This window comes from Dromiciops gliroides, chromosome 3 (genome assembly GCF_019393635.1).
Source record: "Dromiciops gliroides isolate mDroGli1 chromosome 3, mDroGli1.pri, whole genome shotgun sequence".
In the NCBI taxonomy this organism is placed as follows: domain Eukaryota; kingdom Metazoa; phylum Chordata; class Mammalia; order Microbiotheria; family Microbiotheriidae; genus Dromiciops; species Dromiciops gliroides.
In genome coordinates this window covers 339,080,911-339,097,272 of record NC_057863.1, presented here as the reverse complement: position 1 = coordinate 339,097,272, position 16,362 = coordinate 339,080,911, and the positions used below count along the sequence as shown (strand labels likewise).

Genomic DNA, 16,362 nt, shown 5'->3' with positions numbered 1-16,362 from the left:
TTATTATTGCAATAAATAAAAAGAAATTATTGCAAAAGAGAAACTTCTGAAATAAGTTGTTGGATACAATAATAACTTATATTCATATAGCATCTAAGCATTGGCAAAACATTGTATAAAAATATGCATATGTGTGTGTATACACACACACATATACTCATTTCATCACTAAAACAGCACATATTTTTTTTCTTCCTTTTATAGCTAACAAAACTTGAGTGCTGTAGAGGTTAAATGACTTGCCCAAAATTACCTGGGGTGTAAATCCTAGTTTTTGGCTTCTCAATTCAAGAACTGTTTCCATGTTATTTCTGTGACTTTTCTCTGACTTTTTCCCTGTGACCACGTATTTAACATTTATTCACAGGATTAGTCAAATGACTATTGCTCTGGGTAGGTACTCATCTCTAAAGTTTTTGTTTTTTCTTTGTATCTCCAGCACCTAACACAGAGCCATGCACTAATTATTTGCATAGGCAGTGGCTTTTTGTGTAGAACCTTCGTCAAATTTTAGAATCCAAAATGGTGAAGTCTGGGGATGGTTAATTCAGGAAATGTGAATTAAGTACCTCCTTCAAGCCCAAGAGTGAACTTAGTTACTGTGAACTCTGGAAAGCCTTCCCTGAGATGCCTACATTCTCTGTTGGAAAGTCAAACTGTAATAATAGGGGTAGTACACATTTATTTAATTTTTCAGTTACAATACTGCTTTTTATATATATATTCTCTTATTTGTGTGCTTAAAACTAGAGAATGATAATTAAATGCTAGTTTACGTGGCTTAGGATGTTGATGAAGAAACAAATTGTTGGGAGTTGAGCTAGTCGGGAAAGTTTTATGGAGAAGTCTTGAGCTGGGCCTTTTGAATAATAGGTAGTATAGAAGGCTAGGTTAGATACACGTAAAACAGATCAGAGAACATGTAGAATAGCTCAAAAGAGAACCATAGAGAAGTTAATAACAGTGATTAGTTTGCCTGACTTGGTTGTCCTTGGAAAAGCACTTGCTGAATCCTTGATATTTACACAGATTGAGATCTCTCTAGTCTTAGGTTAGCGTGAATTCTTATCAACAGCCTTGTTGAACTCTAGGAAGAACCCTAGGTAGAACCCTAGGTTTATACTTTATAACTCAGCCATTGTTCCCAGTATAAATACTGAATCTTTGCATGTGCTTAGGACTTAATACTGTTATCTCATTTGATTATATTATCCTTGTGACACAGATTGACACTAAATTGAGGATTATTAAGTGAATTGTCAGGCCAGTGAAATTGGGAACTTTAGAACTCTCAGATATGGCCTTTTGGAGACAGGGACAATCTCAATTTACAGGCATGTGACCTGGAGATTTACCTTGAGTATACTAAAGTTTCTAGAGAATGAATTGCATCAGGCGTGTAGCTTTCTATCATGAAAATCTAAAAACAATTAAGTTACCCAGATGCAAATTGATGTTCCTTGCTTATCAGGTTGTTTTTATTTTCATGATTATTAACTGGGGGGGGGGGGTGTCGGGAGATAAGTTTAATGTTTTTGGTGACTGCTGAATGTTGTGGCAAAGTACTTCCACACTTAACAGCTTTTGACTCCCACAATTTGAATTTTTGAAATTTGTCTTGAAGTACATGCAGAAATAATTCAGGTTCCTCTTCGTTGAGAACTGTCTCATAGTCTTAGTCCTTCTCTTTTGAACATGATTTGTGAAGTTTTTCGCCTTAAAGTGTCTAAGGTCTTCATGATAATGAGTTATTTTTTTAAATAAATGTTACAGGAATAATGTTCCAGTCAATTTCACCAGGAGTGGGACTAAATTAAATCAGCAAAAAGACACACGCCAGGCAACCTTTCTTTTCAGAAGAGGCCTAAAGGTATGGGGAAAGTTTGTTAATCTCAAGTGCAGACCATGAGCCACCGGCTATGACATTTGTCATTTGGGGGTGTGATTACATGGTATAGATGGAGCAATGAAGGAGAGGTGCTCTGGGAGTGGGAGAGCAGCACTCCATGAATGTTTGTTCTTATCTGCCCTTCTTGCTTTGCTCTCCTGAAAAAATACTTTCTCTGAAAACCTGTATTTCATTTTAATTTGTAGCATGTGTTTCCTAAGGATGTAATAATATGTGAGTTCCCAGCCAATTGATCACGGGGACATGCTTGGAATGTACATTGCTTGAAATAGCTCAGACTGTTTGGCTTGTTAATGATGCTTTCCCCTCAGTCCTATGTTTATTCCATCACTGCACTTCAGTTAAGGAGTAAAGTAGTTCCTTGCCAAAGTTATATTGTGCTAAAAACCCCATGTTTTCTACAAGAACAGTTGCTTTGCTTACTTTTTCAGGTTCAGGCCCAGATGCACCCAGGACAACTATCAGACAAACCAACAGCTAAGAGAACTCGTCAGTAAGTTTAAATTTATTTTTTTAGAACGTCATTTTAAAAACATCAATTCAAATAACAAAATGAACATGTGTTGTACTACTAAAAGGAATTAAAATGAAACTAAAGAAAATTAGATAGTGGGCCTGAAACTAATCACTCCTGCTTAGTTTTTGTTGGGCTTTTTGGTTTTGGGGGGGGGGGGGTTTTGTTCTTCCCTACCCTGTCTTTGGGTTTTAAAGCAGTACTCACTTGGAAAAGAAGCTTTAAAGATTGTAAAGTGATACCATCATTAGTTGGTGTTTCCATGGAACTAAGGCAGATTTTATAAGTGAATCCATTTTTAGTTACTCTCAACAAGGTTTTACTAACATTTCTTGTTTGGGGTTTTTTGTTTGTTTGTTTGGGTTTTTTTTTAAGTGAGGCAATTGGGGTTAAGTGACTTGCCCAGGGTCACACAGCTGGTAAGTGTTAAGTGTCTGAGGTCGAATTTGAACTCAGGTACTCCTGACTCCAAGGCCGGTGCTCTATCTACTGCACCACCTAGCTGCCCCTTTACTAACATTTCTGTGCTCAAAAAAGACTTGATTGTGCTTGTATTAACAATTCTAGTATCTGTATTTTTATTACCATTATTACACATTTTAGAGGGAGTTTGGGCTTCCAAAATAAGGATTGTGATGGTGTATGTATTAGTTTGATTAGGACAATTGGATTCTAATCTCTGCTCACTCTGACTAGCATTATGACTTTGTACAAGTCATTTAACCTCTTTTTGTCTGTTTCAGTGTCTATAAAATAGGAATGAAAATAGTCATATTGGAATCTTCCAGAGAAGTACCAGCTGACTTCCATTGTGTGGTCTCTTACGCTTATTCCATCCATGAGTTAGGGTTCTTAGCTGATCTGCCATAATGTAATGGGATTTCAAAAGTTGCTGGTGGGTGTCTTGCTTTAAACTAAACCCCAGTAAAGAATTATTCTCAGGGGCAGCTAGGTGGTGCAATGGATAAAGCACTCCTGAATAGGAGGATCTGAGTTCAAATTCAGCTTCAGACACTTGACACTTACTAGCTGTGTGACCCTGGGCAAGTCACTTAACTCTTGTTGCCCGCCCACAAAAAAAAAGAATCATTCTCCTCATAGCCACAGAAAATACTTTACAAAGCATATTATGTTAAAGAAATGGTCTTTAAGAAAGACAAAAATCCTGTTAGCTAATTTAAAATGTGTGGTAATTTTTTAATTTCTTAAATTGCTTTTGCTGAAGTCCCTTCCAAAAATTTTAAAGATGGTAACTGTCAAAGTGCATGATGGTTCAGTGAGCACTCTTTGTTAAGTAAGGAGAGCTGATGTCATTGTTGGGTGGAATAAGAGGGAGGGTACTTCATGAAAGAAGGGAAATTGCAAATGGTCGTTGAAAGATTTAGGTGGTGCTTTTAAGGCATGCTCAGTTAAAGAACATTGCAGAGGGAGGTGAGAGAGAGCAGTTACAGTGTTAAAATGAAATTTGTACTTGTTCCAACAGGTAATAGGGAGGTGTAGGTTTTTAAAAGAGGGGAAACTGTTTTGGTACAAATGTTAAAATAGGAAGATTAGTGTGGTGGTAGTATACTATATGAATTGGAGTATGGTGGAGATTGAAGATAGGGAAAGTATTTGAATCCTTTGTGAGTAGTTCATATGTGAAAGCCTAGAATAAGATGATGGCAATATAAATAGAAAGGAAAAATTGATAGGATTTAGTGACAGATTATACATAAGGGATGGTGGAAAGGTAAAATTAGAGAACCTTCAATTGTCTACTTTGGATGACTGGGAAAACTGGTGCCATTGACATACGGGTTTATGGAGAGAGGTGATTAAATAGCACAAAATTAAACATCAGAAGTATTTAAACACCGGATATTACAAAACTTTGTTTTTTATCAAATTTAAAATAAAACCACTTTGAATCAGCATTCTTTTAAAAGCATGATGTTCTAAGTTTAAATTTCTTCCACATGATTTAGACTGAAATCCACAAAATTGAAGTGATAAGAGAATGTCAATTTTCACGTGGATTCCATGGTTTCAATGAGGTATTTTCATGTATTTTAACTAGATGGCGAACTTCTACCACAAATGGAGGGATTTTGACTGTATCCATTGATAATCCTGGAGCAATTCATCCTTCAGTGTAAGTGAATTCCTCAGCCCCCCACCCCCTCCTTTGGGGGGGGGGCAGTAGATGTGTTTCATATTTAAGCTTGTAGAAAGTGAAATGCTTTGTAAAATGGCATTTTGTCAGTTAATCAGTTTGCATAATCATTTCACTTTATTTTTTAGTAACTTTCTTAAGAGATTCAACTTTCTCAGTTTATATTTAGATTTCAGCAGAGTGATCTGTGTATCCTAGATTGGTAACAGAGTAGTAGTCATACATTCACTAACTATTCACCTTGAATAGTTAGTTCTTCATCCTTTTGTCTTCACAAATGGAGCTAGAGATTAGGAAAACTTTTTTTTTTTTTTTTGGTGAGGCAATTGGGGTTAAGTGACTTGCCTAGGGTCACACAGCTAGTAATTGTTAAGTGTCTGAGGTCGGATTTGAACTCAGGTCCTCCTGAATCCAGGGCCGGTGCTCTATCCACTGCGCCACCTAGCTGCCCCCGAGATTAGGAAAACTTTAAACTGGGATTCTTTTGGTTTTGATCTGTTCACCTTAATGATTTGAAGTGAATGACTCATTTCAGGTATGTTGGCTCTTCAGTTTGATGAGCATATTGTCATTTCTGCTGAACCTACCTGTCATTGTTGTTTCAGCACAGTATGAAATTCTTCATGATTTGAAGGGTACAGAAATAAAACAAACTGACATGGGCATAAGTTCCTAACTGACAGTTTGTTCTCCCTAAGGGAGGCAAGGGTAAACAGAAAGTTTTATTTTTCTATTTATTGAATCTTTTGTGACTCCTAACCAATTTAATCTTCAGAACATGAAATCGATTATGAGATTTAAAATTTTCCAGTGTGACTTCACTTGTTTGGAAACTTCCTTCACCAGTGTATATTGGCAACTCCACTGTAACTTGTAGAATTACTTGGGAAACTGCCAGGTTAAGTGACTAGCAATAGTCATGTAACTTTGGTGTGTTGATAGTGCAACTTGAACCTTGGTCTTTCCAACTCAAAAGTTTACCCTCTTTTTACTATGTAATACTACTTTTTATGGGACAGTTACTGAAGAAAGTCAAGAAGGTGAATTTATTAAGTGTTTCTTCAAAATATTTTATTTCTCAAACAGAAACATTGTAGAAGCTACACATTAAGTATTTAGACATAGTAATCAGAGTTGTAATGAGGACATTATAGATAATATCTTAAATTTTTAATTCAATAACAAAAAAATACTGCTGTTGTATTAGTGTCTGCATGCTGGTCAAGACATCTTATATACAAAGCTTTTATAACGTTGTTGCACCAATTTACTTTTCACTTGGAAATTTTTTTTTATTAGAGCTCAGAGACCCCGTTTAACTCGTACTCCTATACCATCATTTCTGATGAAAAGGGATCACCCTGAAGAGAAGAAGATTCCTAAAGGAGTTCCCTTACAATTTGACATAAACAGTGTTGGAAAGCAGGTAAATTTTTTTTTCTAGTACTTGAAGCAGTTTCACTGGGTCCATTTTAATCTAATTTACCAAGTAAAATGCCTTATATATGGTGGGTATTTAATGTATTTTGATTGTATTAGTAGCTCTTTCTTCTATAGATTTTGGGAACTGTTTCTTTCTTTTAAAAAAAGTTGGTTTTTTTAAAATCACATTAATTCCTAAATATATCCCTTTCCCCTCCATAGAGTTATTCTTGTAACAAAAAAGAAAAACACATAAAACTAAAATTTAAATTAAAGCCAAACTAAACATCATTCGAGTTTACCCATAACTCCCCATCTCTGCAAAGAAGGGAGCTGCATTTTCTTCATCCTTAATTATAATTATGCAGTCCTCAGTTCTTTTCTTTCCTTTTCTTTTCTTTTTGGGGTGAGGCAATTGCGTTTAAGTGATTTGCCCAGGGTCACACAACTAGTAAGTGTCAAGTGTCTGAGGCCTGATTTGAACTCAGGCCCTCCTGACTCCAAGGCAGGTGCTCTATCCACCGTGTCATCTGGCTGCCCCCATTCTTTTCTTTTTACATTGTTGTAAAACAGTGTGGTCACTGTGATTGATTTCTTGGTTCTGCTTACTTCATCAGTTCACACAAGTTTTCCCTTGCTTCTTTGTATTAATATTCATCATTTATTACACTGCAGTAATATTCCTTACCACATTCATGTATTGTAGTTTGTTTAGCTATTTCCCAGTTAACTATTTTGTTTCCTCTTTTTTACTACTACAACAATTGGTTCTATGAATATTTTGGTGTATAGGGGACCATTGTATCTCCTTGGATGGGAGTATATCCCTAGTGGTGGGATCTCTGAGTTGGGCAGAAAGGTTGCATAAATTCATAGTTAAACAGCCCTGTGTCATTGTGTCTCGCTTCCTATTAGCCCTCTTAACATTTACTTTTTTTGTCATGTTTGCCACTTTGTTGGGTATGTAAGGTGAGAACTCAGCTTTATTTTAATTTGTATTTCTCTATTAGTGAATCTTAGATGCAATTCTTTTGAAAACTATTTTATATCCTTTGACCATTTATCCATTGGGGAATGGTTCTTGGTGTTATATAATTGTACTAGTTCTCTAAATATCTTGGATATCAGACTTGGATATTTAATGCAGAGTCCCCCTTCCTCCCATCGATATCTTCCTTTCTTACTCTACTGCTATTGATTTAGTTCATGCAGAAGCATTTCAATTTCTTGTAATTGAAATCACCTGTTTTTATGATTATTTGTATCACTTATTAAGCATTCTTCCATAATTACTGGAAAGCATATAGGAGAAACTAGAATTAGACTAACATCATCTCACACTGTATCTATGATACAGTCAAAATAGGTACATGATTTAGACATAAACAGTGATATGATAAGTAAATTAGAGGAGGATGGGAAAATGTACCTGTCAGATCTATAGATAAAGGGCAAGATTACAACCAAACAAGAGATAGGATCACGGGGAGTAATTTTGATTATATGAAATTAAAAAGGTTTTGCACAAACAAAACAAACATAGCCAAAATTAGAAGGAAAAATGGGGGGGGTGTGGATTATTGGAGCAAATTTATGATAAAGGCCTCATTTCTCAAATGTTTAGGCACCTGAGCCAAATTTCTAAAAATATGATCCATTCCCCAATTCAAAGCATATGAACAGGCAGTTTTCAGAAGAAGAAATAAAAGCAATCAATAGTCATATTTTAAAATGCTATAAATCACTCTTGATTAGAGAAATGCAAATTTCTCTCACATTTATTGTAGTGGTTCACATGACAGAAAAGGAAAATGACAATGCTGGAGGGGATGTGGGAAAAGTGGGACACTAATGCACTGTTGGTAGAGTTGTGAACTGATCCAGCCATTCTGGAGAACAATTTGGAACTACACCCAGAGGGCTATAAAGCTATGCATACCTTTTGATCCAGCAATACCACTACTGGGTCTGTATCCCAAAGAGATCAAAGAAAAGGGAAAAGGGCCTATGTTTACAGAAATGTTTATAGCAGCTCTTTTTGTGGTAGTAAAGAATTGGAAATTGAGGGGATGCCAATCAATTGGGGAATGCCTGACAAGTTGTGGTATATGAATGTAATGGAATACTATTGTGCTTATAAGAAATTATGAGTAGGGGGCAGCTAGGTGGCGCAGTAGATAAAGCACTGGCCCTGGATTCAGGAGGACCTGAGTTCAAATTTGACCTCAGACACTTGACACTTAACTAGCTGTGTGACCCTGGGCAAGTCACTTAACCCTCATTGCCCTTCTCCCCCCCCCAAAAAAAAAAAGGAAAGGAAAAAAAGAAATGATGAGTAGGTGGATTTCAGAAAAACCTGGAAAGACTTACATGAATTGATAAAAAGTTTACCACCCCCCAAAATAAATAAACATAAATGAATGAATAAGCTGGTTTTAAAAAGAAGAAATAATGAGCAGAATGATTTCAGGAAAACTTGAGAAGCCTTATATGAACTGAACAAAGTGAAATGAGCAGAACCAGGAGAACATTGTACGTAGTAATAGCAATATTGTAATGATGATCAATTTGAAAGACTTAATAACTCTGATGAAGACAGTGATTCAAGACAATTCCAAAGGACATATGATAAAAATGCTATTGACCCTGAGAGAGATCTGAAGAGCTCTAAGTGTAGATTGAATTATACTTTTAAAACTTTCTTTGTTGTGGGTGGGAAGACGGGTTTTTTTGTGGGGGGGGTTGTTTGTTTTTTTGTAGCAGGGTTAATATGGACATAAAGAAGTCTTTCATAACCATAACTGTGAATAGTACCTGATGCGGTACTAATTTAAATTTTGTTTTTATAGTTTGATCTTTAATACTCTGGTTGTATATTTATTTTAATCTTATTGTGCCATATAATCTAGCTTCTTAAACTGTAGGACTGTGTAACTGAATGTGGGAGTTGTAAAAAATTTGGCAACAGTAAAAGGTTATGTATACCTGGGGCTGCATAAAAATTTCTAGGGCAAAAAGGGGTCATGGGAGGGAAAAGTTTAAGAAGCCCTGCTATATAGTATAAGAATCCTAATGTTTGCAAGATTGCCTTCAGATTTTTCCATCTGTTCTTGTCAAAATAGGAAAGGAATTCTTTCCACTTAGGAAATTTATCTTCTTGGGGTTTATAAAAACCACTAGTAGAACCCCTCATGCTATTATATTTGTATTTCACTTCCTTGTGCCCATATTCTCTTCACAATGATTTCAGGTCTTATACTTTTCCCTTTCTTTACCAGTATTTCTTCCACAGTTTATTAGTTCCCCAATGACACCATCTTTTCTTTTTTTATTCAGCCAAACTTAAGTAGCTTTTTTTTCCTTAATAATAAACATTTTTATTTATAGTTTTGAGTTCCAAATTTAATCTCTTCTTCCCTCCCTGAAGGGTAAGCAATCAGATGTAGTTAATGCACGTGCAATTATGTAAAACATCACCATATCTGTCATTTTGTACAAGAAAACTTGAAAAAAAGAAAAAATGAAAGAAAGTGAAAAATAGCATGCTTCAATCTCTTTATCAGTTTCTTTAGATATTGCTGAGAATAGATAAGTCATTCAAAGTTCTTCATCAAACAATATTGCTGTGGTGGCACCATCTTTAGATGTAGATTCCCTTGTGAATTGTGGCATTACCTCCCTCCCCTCCCCTAAACAATTATAATGGAAAATATGAGTGCAGAAGGGTTCCAAGGAAATCCTGTGGGAGGTCATAGGTGGAATTTTGTTCTCACTGTTCTACTTGAAAGATCAGGTAGTAGATCTGGTCTGGCTATCATATGGACAGTAGAGTTGGGGGGTTATTAATTGGAGTCAAGGAAAATAGAGTTGCCTTTCACAGTATTCTAGGGAAGAGATGATAAAAACCTATATTTGGTAAGTAACAGTGGGAATGGTAAAGAGGGAACTAGTTGTAAATGATGTTATGATCTTATTGAAAGGGTCTACTGAGAAATATAGTTGACTTAGAGAATTAACATTGTAAGGGGCTAAAATTCTAGCTATACTGTCTAAAATATGTAATGAGTGGTTGCCAATAAATTAAAAGCTTTAGCAAGAGTATTTAAGTATTTATTAAAGAGCATTAGGATCTAATGATCAGAGAGAAAGGTAAAAATCTAACTATTTCTAAGAGACCCCATCATCCAACCTTCCATGGGGAGGTCAGGAACAAAAAGGACCTGTGAAACTGGGAACATCCCATCCAAACGCACACACACAGCTCTAAGCTAATTGGCTGGTAGACAATACCCACGAGCAAACGTCACTTCCTGATGCCAAGGACCTGACCACATGGCTTGCCCTCAGACGCTTTCTCCTCATGGCGGAGCTTTCCTACAGTAACTCTCCAGCAGGTGGCATCACTCCAATTGTTACAACATACATTTACAGCAATAGGAAAGGCAGAGAAGGTATTTGGGGAAGAAAATATTTGGTGACACTAATCTTTTCATTACAGATTTGTAACTACAAGTTCTCCCTCATTCTCTTGTCTCAGGTCAAATTTTTGTTCGATTTAGTTGAAGTCAAGTTGTTAAACTTTCTTTTTTTCTTTCTTTTAGACGGGGATGACTTTGAATGAGCGATTTGGAATCCTGAAGGAACAAAGAATTGCTCTCACTCAGAACAAAGGAAGCCGATTTGTGACTGTGGGATAGATTGTCAAGGGGACATTTGAGTGACAACTACTTGTTTTGAAAAGTTGAGTTGACAGAAGACAGTATGTCCCAGAAATTCCATGGAACTTTGTTTCGATACTGACAAATCTAAATAACTTTTACTGCTTTTACTTTGGAATAGTATTTTTTTTTTAATGTATGAAGTAATCCCCTGAGAGAACACCGGGGAAATCCTGATACGTTCTTAAAGGTGTCATTTTTGGTCTGACAGAAAATTCTACATGGACTTAATTGGATGATAAAGAGCTAGCATCCTTCTATGGTTCCTCATGCACCATACATGCAACAGACTTGTAGAAGTTAATTATTTTTATGATAGTGCTATTTGGTATCTTTTTTTTCCTTCACCCATTCAGATTGCATAGACATGTCCATTGTAAATCATTTTAAAGAGGTATGAGTGTATCATACTTTTTTGATTGGCAATTGACATGAATGGATTTCATCAGCAGGAGTACAAAAACATTCATCAAGAAATTTAGTTTCAATGTTTGCATGTGTGTACCTGAAGCCTCTTGTAAACCTAATTGAGGTATTTTTTTTAGACAATGGGTCCATAACAGAAGGTAAATTTCCCAGTATAGCTTTTTACTTTTCTAGAATAAGTCTGTAGTGACTATATTTTAGCAAGAGATTTGACTCCTGGCAGTAGTCTCGGTGTGTTTAAAGGTTGTAAATGCATGTTTGCATAATTACCTATAGTAACCTTGGGGGAGAATAACTACTATAAAAATTCCCACTTTTAAGTTTTTATCAAATGAAGGAGATGAAAAGGGAAATAATTTAAGGAATGGCTAGTCAAAGAAAGCTTCACTTCTAGGTCATATATATTGACTAGCCTGCCCTTAGGCCTAACCTGGTGTTTAAATCATATTTTAAAACAGTTCACAGAAATTGAATCTACCTTTTTTTAGAACTCTCAGCAGTACAGTTAACATCCATAAGGTTACTGAGCTCTCCCATCTGGGATGTTTAAATTTTACATTCATTAAACACACTGGGAAAAAATGTTGGTGACCCCTTAAAAAGAAAACAGCTTTTGTAAATTTAAACTTGTCAAATAGGAAAAAGAAGACATAGTAAACAGGGTGAGCTGTAACCTTGTTTTATACTTGTGACCAACTTCACATTAATGGAGTGATTTTGAGACACAGAGAGAAATGGTCATTTTATTTGGGTTTTAAGGGGTCTGTGCTTGAGGGATCTTAGATGGTTGTGTACCATGAGTGGTCTGATGCCAAAATACAGAGGAACATTTCATCTACAGGTCTTTTCATTTCTAAACCTGACTATTTTGATGTGCCATGTCATGTTTAAAAGGAAAAAAAAAGGATGATAGGGATTTTACATCACATTAAGAGTATTGGCTTTATTTTCCTATTAAAAGAAAATATTCCCCCCATCCCATCTCCTCAGTTTTTCCAGTTACCCCCCCCCCCCCCATCTCTTGCCCCTTCTGGATTTTTTCCTTGGTCTCTTCAAAAGCCTAGTGGTAGAAAAGCTATCAATGCCATTTATGTGCATATACCAAAGAAGTCAAATCTGAATGAGAGGAACTTCCAGGTTTATACTGATAAAGAATTATAGGGAGTTAGCCACAGAATCCAAAAGTAAATTAAAATTGCTCTTAGGGCATTTATGCTTCTAACAGAGACCAGGAACCCATTTCAAATCATTTTCATAGATACAAAGTTTATGGTCAATCCAGGAATAATGGGATTTAAACTGAGGATGGTCCAGCTTGATTGATGGCTTTAAAAAAAGATAAAACCAAAACCTGAGTACAAGTTTGCTACCATAATCTTTTGTGGAAAAGATTAGATTGAAAGGGGAATAAAGTTTATTTTAATTTTTCTATTGCATTAGTCTTGGAAACGAATCTACAAAAGTAATATAGGTGATGTTTTATTTTGAAATCCCTAATTAGATAGTGACATTAAATACAACAAGCAACAGGACTGGTTTTGGTTTCTCAAGCTTTTTGTCCTAATGCTTCTATAACATTATTCAACCTAAAGTTTTCTTTTAAAAAACAAATTTGCATTTGCTACAACTAAGTTGAAATTCTTGACTTTTAACAAACATAGAAAATGGTCAGTTTTGTTAAGGGGAAAAAAGTCCCTCTGTTGGAGTTTAAGCAGCTAATTGGTGTTAGTCATCCTGTTTCAGTGTATACAATCTCTATGTTCCAGGATGCAACATAAAATTCTTTTTTGCATCAGGATCGATGCAAAACATTGATGCAATGCATCATGAAAAGAAAGTTTGTATTTAATGAGAAGGTGCTTTACACTGTACTTTTTGGTATTTTTTGGAAAAGTTATTACATTTGGAACTATTCTGAAGCTGTTAATTTTTTTTAAAAATAAAATATTGCAGGTTTCACATGGTCTTTTAAGTGTTGGGAGCAAGGTTGGGTTAAATATTTACTTTGGGGTACTTACAAATAATATTTTTTTGACATGACACTAATTAAATCAACCCATGCATTTAGAAGTTCACACATGAGCTGGACTCCTTTTAAATTTTCAGTGACATGGTAGTGTCTGCTAATGGTAAGTAATATGCCTCCTCTTCCAGAGAAGGCCACTTTTTAATTTAGGACTGGTACACCATTTCTAATGTGATTTGCGTGGGGGGGGGCAGAGGGTTAAGTGACTTGCCTGGGGTCACATAGCTAGTAAGTGTCAAGGTGTCTGAGGTTGGATTTGAACTCAGGTCCTCCTGAATCCAGGGCCAGTGCTTTTATCCACTGTGCCACCTAGCTGCCTCTAATGTGATTTTAAAACCTATTTAAGAATTTAAGGCAGCTTGGTGTATTAGAGTAGCCCTCTGAGTGTAGTTTTTCACACTTTGTAATGCTAAGCAAATCACTTAATCTCAGAGCTCCCAGGCCATATTTAGAAAACTAAGTTGCAAAGTTCTTCCTCAGCCTTTGATAGTGGTGTTTCCTCAGTGAAAGATGCCCCACATTAAGGAAGTTAGAGGACTAGCCCCAGCTCTCTTCCTCTCCATACCCCACTACACAGATACTGGCTAAAACAGCTGAAAATGTACTGCTGCTGGAGGAGAGAGGGCAGAGTGAGAACTATAAAGAATTCATTAAATAGTCATTAAACGTCTATGTTTTTACAACTGTATTAGGCACTATAATATGCAAAATAATATGTGATTAATTGCTAGAATGAATGGTCTAGGGAGAGGATCGAATGATGTTTTTGCTTTTAGGCAACATGAAACGAAATAAAAGATTATTGACCTCAGAAGTCCTGACACAAGTTAAGTGACTCTATAAATGTCACTTACAGTCCATCAAAAGCATTTATTAAGCATCCCACCCTGTGCTGAGTTTTAGGAATCCAAGGACGACAAAAAAAATGAAGTCCCAGCTTTTATTTAAACAAAACCTGTCTTAAAGGATTCTTGTTTAGATCAAATAAGACAATGGTGATAAAGGTTATAACTGAAAAGTGTAATATAAATTTCAAAGCAAGCATGAAACAAAATGTGTAATATACTATTTTATTGCCTCATCAAAGCATGAAGGTGACCCTCGAGGCTGTGTTAGCATAACACGAGCACTATTGGGTTCTACCATAGAGGAAAGTTTGAGTTGGTGCCTAGATCTGAGGATTGGCCTGGCTAAACCAGAAAGACTCCTCTGCCCATAGCCATAGCCATAGCAACTCATGAAGACTGTCTCCCAAGGGTTGTATGAATTGGAATCTTTATTGATAGAAGGAACTATCACTGGAGCAAAACAATCAGGGTACCATCTTTTTTGTTCTTGAAATACATCTCTATTGATGCTATAGCATGGCAGACATCCAAAAGATGCTATTAACTATATTGTCCATCATTATTGAAAAATCTTAAGATTAGATTTAGAGCTAGAAAGGACCTTTAAGGATCCTTTGTCCAACTGGTTTTCAAAAGTGAAACCTGAAACCCAGAGAAATTGTGACTTGTCACAAAGGTAGTATATAGCAGTCAGGATTCAAAACCAGGTTCTCTGACCACAAATCTAGCATTCTTTAGGATATACCACATGAATTCTCCCATCATCCTTTACCTTCATGATTCTTCAGGATCTTGCTGCCTCTAGTGTTCCCTTTAATATATTCAATCTCCAATCTTTCTACGACCTTTAAAGAAAAACAAGTCTCCCCTACCCTGAAAAACTTTTAAGTTGATCTTTGTGTTTTTACATCAGTCATTTCTGGAAATATTTCTCCCCTCTAAATTGAGCCCTTGAATCACAGAAAAAGCTAATGCAAGAACACAAAGTATAGGGACCACATTTGATAAAACATTCTGCCTCAGTCACCTGCCCTTGTTGAAAGGAGGGAAGTAGGTAGGTTTCATTATCTTTTCTTTGCACTATTTAAAAAAACTTTTGTCTATACATTATCCAGTTTTGTTCCCCTTGTATCCTTTCCCTTTTTCCTTCCTTTTTTATTTTGATTTTCATGGTCTCATCCTATTTATCCTTCCATTCGGCTAAATTCTTTTTTTTTTAATTAATAAAGTATTTTATTTTTTCTGTTACATGTAAAGATAGTTCTCAACCTTTGTTTATACAAGCTTTACAATTTCAGATTTTTCTCCCCCCTCCCCTAGACAGCAGGTAATCTTATGTATGTATATATATATATATATACACACACACACACACACACATAATAACATTAATCCTATTTCTGCATTAGTCATGTTATAAAAGAAAAAAAATCAGAGCAATGATGGAAAACCTCAAAATAGAAAAAAAAACAACAGCATCAAAAACAAAAGAAATAGTACGTTCATTTAGCATCTATACTCAGCAGTTTTTTTTTTTTTCCTGGATTTGGAGATACTCTTCCATCACGAGTTCTGTGCCATTGCATTGGTGAGAAGAATATAGTCCATCACAGTAGATCAACACTCAATGTTGATGTTACTGTGTACAATGTTCTTCTAGTTCTGCTCATCTCACTCATCATCAGCCCACGCAAGACCCTCCAGGTTTCTCTGAACTCCTGCTCATCATTTCTTACAGCACAATAGTATTCATATACCACAACTTGTCCAGCCATTCCCCAATTGATGGGCACCTCCTCAACTTCCAATTCTTTGCCACCATGTAAAGAGCAGCTATAAATATTTTTGTACATGTGGGTCCCTTTTCCCCTTCCATGATTTCTTTGGGCAAAAGACCTAAAAGTGGAATTGCTGGGTCAAAGGGTATGCATAGCTTTATCTCCCTTTGGGCATAATTCCAAATTGCTCTCCAGAATGGTTGGATCAGTTCACAGCTCCACCAACAATGGATTAGTGTTCCAATTTTCCCACAGCTTCTCCAACATTTATTATTTTCCTTTTTTGTCATTTTAGCCAATCTGATAGGTGTCAGGTGGTACCTCAGAGTTGTTTTAATTTGCATCTCTCTAATCATTAGAGATTTAGAGCATTTTTTCATATGGGAATAGATACATTCGGCTAAATTCTGGAAAATGTACGTTTGTTACTTTGATTCCATTAATCCATTTTGTCCCTAATCCTAGGAGACAACTAGGTGGCTCATTGGATAGAGTGATGGGCCTGGAGTCAGGAAGACCTTAGTTCAAATCCTGCCTCAGACACTTGCTAGCTAGCTGTGTGACCC

At 36.0% G+C, this 16,362-nt stretch overlaps 1 protein-coding gene across 2 annotated transcripts in view; it reads left to right on the top strand.

The window, feature by feature from the left end:
- The window catches only part of FYTTD1 (forty-two-three domain containing 1), a 44,830-nt gene extending 32,014 nt beyond the window's left edge, over positions 1 to 12,816 (top strand). Inside the window, exons 5-9 of one of the 2 annotated variants that reach the window (XM_043996373.1) lie at positions 1,774 to 1,870; positions 2,347 to 2,402; positions 4,483 to 4,557; positions 5,878 to 6,004; positions 10,602 to 12,816. In XM_043996373.1, coding sequence (XP_043852308.1) covers positions 1,774 to 1,870; positions 2,347 to 2,402; positions 4,483 to 4,557; positions 5,878 to 6,004; positions 10,602 to 10,697 — 451 coding nt within the window. In that variant the 3' untranslated portion in view covers positions 10,698 to 12,816. Of the gene's footprint in view, positions 1 to 1,773; positions 1,871 to 2,340; positions 2,403 to 4,482; positions 4,558 to 5,877; positions 6,005 to 10,601 lie in introns of both variants that reach the window. The other variant, XM_043996372.1, reaches the window with a different exon arrangement.
- The last annotated feature ends 3,546 nt before the right edge of the window (positions 12,817 to 16,362 follow it).